The sequence below is a fragment of the Eumetopias jubatus genome, unplaced genomic scaffold (genome assembly GCF_037043125.1).
Source record: "Eumetopias jubatus isolate StellerSeaLion01/CBP00866 unplaced genomic scaffold, mEumJub1_p1.0 scaffold_8, whole genome shotgun sequence".
Classification (NCBI taxonomy): domain Eukaryota; kingdom Metazoa; phylum Chordata; class Mammalia; order Carnivora; family Otariidae; genus Eumetopias; species Eumetopias jubatus.
The window spans coordinates 80,194,372-80,204,833 of NW_028274814.1; the positions used below are offsets into that span (position 1 = coordinate 80,194,372).

Below are 10,462 nucleotides of genomic sequence, written 5' to 3' on the forward strand. Positions count from 1 at the left end.
GATTCTATTCATTTATTTGAGAAAGAGAACACACAAGTCGGGGGAGGGCAGAAGGAGAGGGAGAAACGGGCTCCATCCTGAGAAGGGAGCCTGATTTGGCTCCAACCCAGCATCATGACCCAAGCCGGAGGTAGATGCTTAACTGACTGAGCCACCCAGGCACCCCGAAATCAGGATTTTTTAATTTATGTTTTTCTTGTCCTTTCTGGTTTGTTGTAATGAGTAAATATCTCATAGAAAATATTTTTAGGTGTGACAATGGCTTTGAGGTTATATTTTGAAAGAATCCTTACCTTTAGAGATTGATAATGAAATTTTTATGGATAAAACGATATGTGATACGTAGAATTTGCTTCATAGTAATCGAGGATGCGGGAAAGTAGGTGGAGACAGAAATGAGTTGATTAATTATTAAAGCTGAGAGATGGGTATGTACATGTGGATTAATTATGCAAGTTTTCCTATCTGTGCATATATTTGATATCTTCCATTAAAACAAGTTTAAAAGTACAGATTCTCAAGCCCTACTACCAGAGATCTCACGTGTAAAAATATTTCCCAAAGGGCGCCTGGGTGGCTCAGTGGGTTAAGTGTCTGCCTTCGGCTCAGGTCATGATCCCAGGGTCCTAGGATAGAGCTCCGCATGGAGCCCCCCTCAAATCAGGCTCCCTGCTCAGCAGGGAGTCTGCCTCTCCCTCTCTATCTGCCTCTCCTCCAGCTCATTCTCTCTCTCAATAAATAAATAAAATCTTTAAAATATATATATACATTTCCCAAATGATTCTAATATAATCAACTGCTGAATTAGATTATAGTGAATGTCCTTTTAATATAATTTTAGAGAATTATTTTCCATATAATTCAATTTACTGATATCGTCCAGTCAAGAATTTGGCCGGCCTCTGTCCCCAGTTCCTGGGAAGTAACTTCTAACTCCTTGGGATTTCCTGAGTGATAGGAATGTGTTTGTTATTCATGGTGGGCCTCTCACAGCAGAGTCAGTTTATGCTAAACAAATGAGTCAGGATGATGGCTGGGCAGGCTGGAAAGATGAATCATGTGATTAGAGGGCTGGGGCTTTGAGACAGGTGATATCAGCCTGACCTCCAGTGGAGGGGAGAGAAAGGGAGCTAGAGATTAAATTCAATCATGTGGCCACGGATTCACTATGTAATGAAATCACAATAAAAAAAACTCTAGACACCTGACGCTTGGGTGAGCTTCCCTGGTTGGTAATCCTCTATCAAAGTGCCAGGAAGGTGACACATCTTGAGAACCCAGAAGCTTCTCATTTGGAGCTCTCCCAGACCTCACCTTATGTGTCTCTTTACTTGGCTGGTCCTGATTTGTATCGTTTGTAATAAAGCAGTAATTGTAAATAGAACGCTTTCCTGGGTTCTGTGAGTTGTTCTCAGGGATTGTGGAAACTGAGTGGCTAGTAGGAACCCCCAAATTTGTAGTGTTGGTCAGAAGGGCAGGGGGCCTGGGAGCTCCGGAGCTTATGGCTGGTGTCTGAAGTGAAGCAGTCTAGTGGGCGACTGTGTCCTTAACCCGTGAGCTGTGACCTAACTCGGATGAGTTAAGTGGTAGAACTGCATGACAACTGCATAGTTATGTAAGTTAATAAGCCCCTTCCACGATAAAGAGGGGACTGCAACCTCCGGGGCTGAGATGACAGTTAAATGAGATCCTGTGCGTACAGCACCCAGCACAGTGCCTGGCACATGGAGACGGGAAGTGAAATATCCCCTGGGAGGTTAAACCGGTTCTCCACTTCTTACTGGAAATTTCTACATAAAATTACCCATAGCATCCAGCGAAGATGAAAGGCACAGGGAGAACAGGAGGTTTGTTGGGGAGAGTGACAGGTGAAAGATGGAGGGATTATTTAGAAATGAGGGCTCAGGTGAGGCAGAGGGAGTGGACACAGAGGCAACAAGTAAAACAGGGTGCAACTCTGATGAGAAGAGCCGGAGGGTGGGACAGAGGCACTCTGGGGAAGTGATAAGCCAAAAGCAGAGGGCGCGGGGGTTCGCTGCAACTTTGTCCAAGGACCTGGTGATGCCACCGTAGCTGGGGGAGCCATGAAGAGAAAAGAAGAGCACTTGTCTGTGCCCCAAAACCCAGGGCAGCAGGAACAGGAAAGGGAAGTTTCTCTGGTTGCCAGGGAAAGGGTAAGCAGCAGATCACCCTGTGGCCCTTACCCCTGGGGGGAGGATGGCTTAGTAGAGATGCCTGTTGGTTTGCAGGACCTGCTCTTCTTCTGCCACTCAGCCCTCCTTGTCTTGCTTCCTCCAAGCCTCCCTTCCCCACCCTCCGGATTACCTGTTGATGGTAAAAGTTGCTGGCACTTTGTTCAAACCGTTCATCTTTGGTTTCCACAGTTTTCCCCAACTTCTGCAGTACCTGGGAATGTGAGTTGGAAAGGTCCATAAGGTTACAGTCAAGTCTCTCTCATCCTTTGGCCTTGTGTGACTCTGGCTTCTCAGAGTCTCAGATGCAACTGAAGGGCTGTGTTCCTATCAACCCAATGGAATTAAAAATATAGCACATCGCTGAAAAAAAAATCACATTTTGTGGTTCTTTTCAAACTGGGATACTCCTGGGGGTGTGCAGCAGTGTGCTACGGGGTATATATAAAGCCCGGAATAAATAGTACATATATGCAGGGAATGACATTGTTATTTACAGTGGGAGTTTTTTTGGGGGGGGAGGGAAGTAATATATTAAAACAGGGAGTAATAAGAAGAATGTAAAATGTGCATTGCTTTTAAAGGTAAAACGTGAGGCCTGAAGACTTCTCACTTGAGAGACAGTCTTCCAGCCATGGCCACAGAGTCCTCTAGATAGATGAGGTTAGAGAGGCAGGCAGAAGACTCTCTTCTTGGGAGGGCCCTTGTGGAAAACTGTGAGGAGCAGATATAACGCGTTTAACACTCAGCTCGAAGTGAATGCTCTCCGTGTCTGTCTGCTCTCCACTGGGGACCTGAGAGCCAACCACCAGACTGGTCTCAGTGCTAAAGCAAAGGACAGGGAAATGAAAAAGATAGAGTGCCTGTTCTCACAGGGGACACTCATCTATAAACAAGAAAGCAAGGCTGGGCCTCTACTATACTTGAAGCCCCCATTTGGAAAGGAGGCACCCCCCCTTCCAAGGAAGAATCTCAGCGGTTGCCCTCAACTACGTCTCTCTCACCTCCTTCATCAAATCCCTCACTGTGTCCATCTCTGGAAACCATCCCATGCTTTCGAGTCTCACTGTCATGGCTTGGTTCTCGGCGCTTGCTGTTTCTCGCCTGGCCTGCTCCCACAGGCCCATCATGCTGCAGCTTAAAACCTTTTAATGATTCTCCACCCATCTGCTCAACGGATTTGGATTAAACGCCCATACGTATGGATCAGTTATAGCTCAAACTCTAGCACGCCGATAGGTCTCAGTGATCTGACTCCTCAGTAAGCCTCAACTCCCACTCTTCCTCTTTCCTGCAGGTCTCCCTCCCTAACACTTTATTAGTTTCCTGAATAAGCCATACTGTAGCTTGTTGCAGATGCTGTGCCCTCTTTCTGGAATGTCCTTCCCCTCCTTGTCTCTCAGGCAACTATCTAAAAAAACCCAATTTAGGGGCACCTGGCTGGCTCAGTTAGAAGAGCAGGTGACTCTTGATCTCAGGGTTGTGAGTTTGAGCCCCAGGTTGGCTGCAGAGATTACTTAAATAAGTAAACTTAAAAAAAATTTAAAAACCCCAATTCATATTCCACATCCTTTATGACACTTAACCACATCTACTTTATCCTGTTAATTGAGTTATTCACTCCCTCCTAAGTGCTTGCAACTTCTGCACCCTGCACACACTTCTTTTTTTTTAAGATTTTTTTTTCATTTTTATTATTCATGAGAGACAGAGAGAGAGAGAGAGAGAGAGAGAGAGAGAGAGAGGGAGAAGCAGGCTCCCAAGGAGCAGGGAGCCTGATGCGGGACTCGATCCCAGGACCCTGGGATCATGACCTGAGCCAAAGGTCGACGCTTAACCATCTGAGCCACCCAGGCGCCCCTTGCATACACTTCTATTACTATTTTATTATTTGTATTTATCTAATTATGTCTCCTTCTAAACTGCGGGCTCCTTGAGAATTGGGTACTTGCCCTGCTCATCTAGATTTCTCAGTATCCAGCAAAGAGATACTTAATACTTCTAACAGCAAGGCGAGTGGGACTAGTAGAGGAGAGGATCAAGAGGCTGGGCCTTGAATTAAGATTTTGCTAAACTACAGGGCACCTGGATGGCTCAGTTGGTTAAGTGTCTGCCTTTGGCTCAGGTCATGATCCCAAGGTCCGGGAATTAAGCCTTGGGCTGGAGCCTGCTTCTCCCTCTCCCTCTGCCCCTCCCCCTGCTCATGCTCTCTCTCTCTCTCTCTCTCTCAAATAAATAAATAAAACCTTAAAAAACAAAGATTTTGCTAGACTGGAATGGAGTATAAGGGGGGAGAGTGGAAAGAGAACAAAGTCAGAAAAGTACCCACATTCACACAGGTCCATGAGATGGCTCAGTGTGGCTGGTTTAGGGTGTGTTATGGGGAGTGGTGGGTAAGGGAGCTAGAAAGGGAGACTGCAGTCTCACCCTGAAGGGCTCTGAATCACATGCAAAATGCCCAGGTCTTGGGAGTGAGGAAGGCTCTATGTAGAGCCTCAGACCCATGTGTCCCCATTCTTAATCCTGGGGTTAGCATCTCTCACTTCTGGAGCTCTCTCTGGACTGGTTATGATCAAGGGCTCCGGAGTCAAACAGATATATGCCCCGCCTTGGCCTTTACACTTGGGGCTATAAGCCTTTGGGCAAATAAGCCTATGCGTCTCTTGAGCCTCCGTTTACAGAACTCCCCTTACCCCACTAAGATAACAGCATCTCTAGGAGTTGGGAGGATTAAGTGACCTTATACCTATAAATGCTTTCCCAGTGGTGCCCTGCAGGGAGCGCTCAATATAAATCCACTATTGCTAGGTCCAGTTCCACTCCCTTCCCTAGGAGTACATGTCTATTTCCTTCTCAGTTTAGCCGTATGTCTGTCTGTGTTTCTAGCTTCACCTCACCAAACACCTGGCCCTGGGTATGCCAACTCCGCCGGCTTCCCGGACCCGACCCTCCCTCCTCCGCCAACAAAACACCGTCCTCTACCAGAAAGTTGCAAAACCACCTTGTCTAAGTGGTAAGCGCCTGCTCTCACTTCCTTCCTGCTACTCCTCCCTTCCTTTGCTCAGGGCATGGTTCTTCTTAGGTGGAAGGGGCTGAAAGGATGGTCAGCTCAGTCTAGAGTTAATGCGGCACACCCGATCGCCCCAGCCCCCACAAGGTTCAAGGCAAAAAGGCTTCGAAGGCGCGTGAGTGTGTGTGCTGAACACTCCCACCTTTAATTCTGAAACTGAAAAAAGGAGTGTGATCACCTTGAAAGCATCACCCAGTGCCCTGGGCCCGAAGTCACTTGTTGCCACGGATCAGGGCACATGAACTACGCTGCAGACGTTCTTCCTCAACTAGAGCTCCCTGACAGAAGAGAAGGTACAGGTGCTCAACAAACGTCTGAAAGAATGAATAAATTCCACCTTTGGGTCACTTCCCCATGAAAGTCCACCCAACGTCAGTCCCTAAAGTTCTACACTAAGAATTCGGCCCCCAGGGTAATAGAGGCATTTAGAGAGAACGAACAGGAACACTAGACAAAGCGAATGTGGCAAAATGTTAATGCTTCGTGAAAAAGGTGAATATTCCAGGGTTCATTGACCTATTTTAACGTTTATGTAGATTGGGATATGAGGATAAAAGCTTAAAAAAAAATCACTGCAGGGGCGCCTGGGTGGCTCAGTTCGTTAGGCGTCTGCCTTCGGCTCAGGTCATGATCCCGGAGTCCCAGGATCGAGTCCCGCATCGGGCTCCCTGCTGAGCAGGGAGCCCGCTTCTCCCTCTGCCTCTTCCTCTGTCCCTCACCCGGCTCATGCTCTCCCGTTCTCTCTCTGAAATAAATAAGATCTTAAAAAAAAAAAAATCATTGCAGATATATAGTTCTCTACCAGGACCCTTCCCCATAATCGTTTGTTATATTTTAGTTAACTCTCTCAATTGGGGTAATTTGAATAGGGGCTAGTTTATGTGAGGAATCCTCATTTTCAGGATACACGCTAAAGTAGGCTTTTCCTTAACACGGTCTTAATATACTTTCTAGCCTTTTCTGCCACCACTCCCTATTCCAGCTCAGCTGCATTTCTCACTGTTCTGCCTAAAAGGATTTCCACACTCCAGGCCTTGCTTCTGCGGGCATTCCTCAGCTGGAATGCTCCCCCACCACTTGCCTGAGGAACTACTAATCAGCCACAGTTCCCATCGCAAATTCCGCCTCTACTACAAAACCTCCCTCGATTCTTCTCAGTCTTTCTCTTCTCTGAATTCCCACAGAGTACAGATCTCTCAGGTGACTCATTTAACCCCCTTTTTTTTCCCCCTTAGCCTATAAGCTTCTGGCAGGCGATAGCGCCTCTTACTCATCTCTAAATTCCTTCCTGGGTCCAGCCCAGGATCCCGGACAAAGGAATTTTTCTGTAAGTATTGTTGACAGAACTCTCTGGGAGACGAGTTGAGTAAAAGTCAGTAGAGGAAAAGACCAACAAAGAAGTGGTAAACAATGCCCCTTCTCAGGGGAGAGAGAACTGAGAGATTTGCCACAGAGAAATCACAAACAGATGGTGAAAGCATTCATTTGAAATGTGAAGAAGTATCTTGCTGTAAAAACACATTTAGTCTCATGTTGAGTCTGGGTGGAAACTGGAAAATAAAACAAGAGTGCTTCATCTTCCCTGTGTGTAACAGTCACTGGACCTTCACTCCTAGCTCTTCAGAGGGGGAGGCCTGGGTGAAAGGTGTTTCTCCTCCTAGTTTTGCTCCTGAGAGATCGGCAGGAAGTGGGCAGGCGAGGCAGGAAGTGGGCAGGCACAGATGGTTTATTAGGAGCCTTGTAAAGAGAGCAGCTTGAGGTGGGGATCCAAAGGCAGGACACCTGGCCTTCGGTGATAGTTCTGCCATTTGCCAATCTCTTTTGAGTCTCGTTTCTTCGTTTCTAAAATTGGGATGTTAATAACATGCTCAAAGTGTTGCAAAGATGAAGTGAGACCCTATCATGCGAGTGTTGGCTCCATAAAGAGAGAGATGGTGTCTTTATTAATTTCCCGTGGCTTGTCAATCGTAGGCGCTTGATATCCGACCCATTTGACTATTTGACCCCGGAATTACTACATAGTATTCAGAAGATTACGGCCAACTGCTTATAAAAAAAAAACTATAAAGTGTTCCAGGGAGTCCTTTCTTCTGACAGTAACTTTCTCCCTCTCTCTCTTGCCTTCAAAAACCTCCCAAGACTCAAGGACTCTGGCAGGCTGAGTTGAGCTCCTCCCCACATTCCAGGCCATTCCCACTCTATCCAAGCAGCATCCACGACCCCCAGGGTGCCCTGAGGTACTGCTCCAAGTTCTGTGTCTGCCTGCCTTTAAGTTTATGTCTGGACGCAGAGCATCTTCCTGTTTTCTGCCTTAACGTGCAAGTTCCCTGAGGCAGATGTGAGGTGGCTCCTCTCTCTGTTTTCTCAGGGTTCAGACCAGGAAGAACAGGGTGTACCTGGGTGGTATTTGCCTCTGAGGTACAAGGCACCCTTGCCCCTTCTCTCAATTTGGTATCCTTACCACGCTGAATTTCCAAATCACTGAACATCAACTCTCTCATTTTACAGATGCAGAATCTGAAGCCCAGAGCAGGCACATTATTTATCTAAGGCTTTGGAGTCTATGCTTAGAAAAGGAAAGAAATCCCAAACCAAGGGCATAGTGTTGATGACAGGTTTCGGAGGAGGACAGAAGGTGAAAGAATGAGGTAAAATAAATTGCTGTGTCTTTTAAAAATAATTATTATCCATGAGTTTTTGGCCCTCTGGGTTTTCTTTGTTCTTCCAACCCATAGTGTCGCTGCGCTTCTAACTGGACCTACCCACAGGCTCTGATCGCTATCAGATTTGTAACTAGACAGCCTTTCAAGACACTGAAACCATGATCAAGGTGAAGTTAAGAGTAAGGTGAAGTAACAGAAGTAACAGAAGTAACAGAAGTCTAGCCACACAAAATCAATCCTTCTCCTCCACTCTTTCACATGACCCTGGCTTCCTCAAAGACAGAAAAAGGAGATTCATCTACCAAGAGTGTTGATAGGTGGCGAGCAGAGAGGTTCAGGTTAGAAGGGAAGGACACAGTCTGGACAGGTAGAAACAAGAATGTCACTAAAATGTGTAGGGGAGTGTTACAGGGGGACGGCCTACCTAAATGCTAGAGCTGGAGTAGGACCACCCAGAGCGAAACCCAGAACACAATCTAGAAAGAGATGCTCCTTCAACACCTTGGGCCGGGTACTTTCCAACTCAGAGACCGCACAGAAGGCAGACAGGGGCTACTGCCTACATCAGCTTCAACAACGCGCAGAGGCGAGGCAGGGCTGGGTACAGAGAGAATCCTGCAGAATTACTCTAGTCCTTGTGGACTAGGTGGTCCTCGCTGATAGCACAGCTGGTCATGGCTGCCTTACGGCTTTGGGGGAGATCATCCCCTTTCGAACCTTCAATTTCATCATCTGTAAAATACCATCCTCCCTGGACGACTAGGACAAAAACTGCCAACGTTGGTTCCTTTCTCCCACCTTTCCTGGGTCGGCCTGAGTCTTGTTTAGGGTTCCTGAGGGAGACTGTTGTCTCCTCTGCGTCCCTATCCTTGCCCAAGATCGGGTGATTTCCTCCGTTCTCTCAAATCTTTCTACTTTAAGGGAAACCCAGTCCCACGCCCACCTGCGGGGGAGGCCGCGGGCCCTTCGGTTCGGCCCCGTCCCCCTGGGGCACCCCGCACGCCCCGCTCACCGCCTCCAGCCCGAGGGACCGGCTGGTGGTGGGGCCCGGCCCCTACCTTCTCCTGGGCTCTGCTGAACTTCTTCTGCACCTGCTTGGCGAACAGGCCGGCGGCGCCTCCCGCCTTGCCCTCCGCCATCCTGCTGGCTCCGGGCGGCCCGGCCCCGCGGCCTGTGGTTTTCTGGAGGCCCCCGAGGAGGAAGTGCGGTTCCCGGCATGCCTCGCATCCGGCCGTGGCCGTGGCCGCCCCGCCCCATGCCGTTCGCGACCCCCGCGGCCGCCCAGGCTCCTTGCGGTGTCGGCTCCCGGTGCAGCCACGGTGGTCCTGAGCCCCCCCCCCCCGGCCGACCCCCCCGCTCAGCCCCGGCCCCGAGGGGGACCTCTGCAGCTCAGGCTGGGGGCTGCACCTGTTCGGAGGAGGAGGCTGGAAACGCGGGCCTGCCCTCAGGTGGTACTCCCTCAAAATCAGCCTAGAAGCTGCGCAGCCCGGAGGGACGGGAGCACCAGCCCCACGGAACAGTTTTCTAACGTGGGCCGAGACCCATTCGTGCCTGCAGCCAATTCGCCATAACCATCAGCACTAGGGAATAACTGGAACGGTGGGGTAGAAAGATGGCGATTTCCACTTAGCAAGAGTATGGGAAACGTTGTTTCACTCTATGCGCGTGTCTTCTGGACTGTCGGGTTAAATACTCGACTTTTTCCAGGCGGTTTTTAAAGATGGAAAGCCTCTGCCGGAGAGGTTGGCTGTAGGCCTAGAACTGGTAGGGACAGAGTGCGGGAAGGGACAGGCCCCCACATCGGGATTTGAAAGGGAGGAACAACCGAGCCAGCGGTAGAAATGGGGGTCCTTAGCAAAGGAAAGGACTGAGGGGAGAGACTGGAAGCCCGCGCTGGGGAGGGGAGCTTGCTGCTTCACTAGCTGTACGGACTGGTGCGTGTCCTGGGTGGAGGCGGGGTGTGAAGACAGACACAGGCTGGGAAAGTGGGGATGAGGCTGCCCAGATCACACCTGTTGCTCCCACCGAGGTCTCCTAACCGAAGCTGACCCCTTTGAGCGGATAGCCGGAGATGAGGACCCTGGGTTTGGAGGTATCATTTACTCACAGATTTTTACAGTGGTGTAACATCCCTCCAAGAGGGGAAGAGGGTCAAGATGACTTCCCGATCAGGAGTGGAGAGGGAAGCTGGAGGCCCTTGTCTGCTGTCATTTCCCCGGGCCATTCCCCCAAACAGACAGAGTGCACTCAGGGTCAGCTGTGTGCCGGGCATGCTGGGTGTTGGGAAACCAAGGATAAATTAAAAAAAAAAAATGAGATCTCTGACCTCAAGATGCTTAAAGTCTGAGGTGGAGAGACGTTGGTAATCAGATGATTATAATATGATGTGCTTAATGCATTTATAGAGATGGATACAAAATTGTCAGGTCCTAGGTCATTAGGGTTTATTCTGGACATTAGCTGTGGGGATGGTCTAGAAGAGTGTAGAAAATGGAAGGACTTGATGTTGCATGGGAAGAAGAGGGGAGAAGCCCAGG

At 48.9% G+C, this 10,462-nt stretch overlaps 1 protein-coding gene across 2 annotated transcripts in view; it reads right to left on the bottom strand.

The window, feature by feature from the left end:
• Positions 1–9,117, bottom strand: part of BIN2 (bridging integrator 2) — a 29,584-nt gene extending 20,467 nt beyond the window's left edge. For both annotated transcript variants that reach the window (XM_028125614.2, XM_028125613.2), the window contains exons 1-2: positions 8,984–9,117; positions 2,326–2,406 (exon numbers count right to left, since the gene is read on the bottom strand). In XM_028125614.2, the coding sequence (XP_027981415.1) occupies positions 2,326–2,406; positions 8,984–9,064 (162 nt within the window). In that variant the 5' untranslated portion in view covers positions 9,065–9,117. The remainder of the gene's footprint in view (positions 1–2,325; positions 2,407–8,983) is intronic.
• Between the last annotated feature and the right edge of the window lie 1,345 nt (positions 9,118–10,462).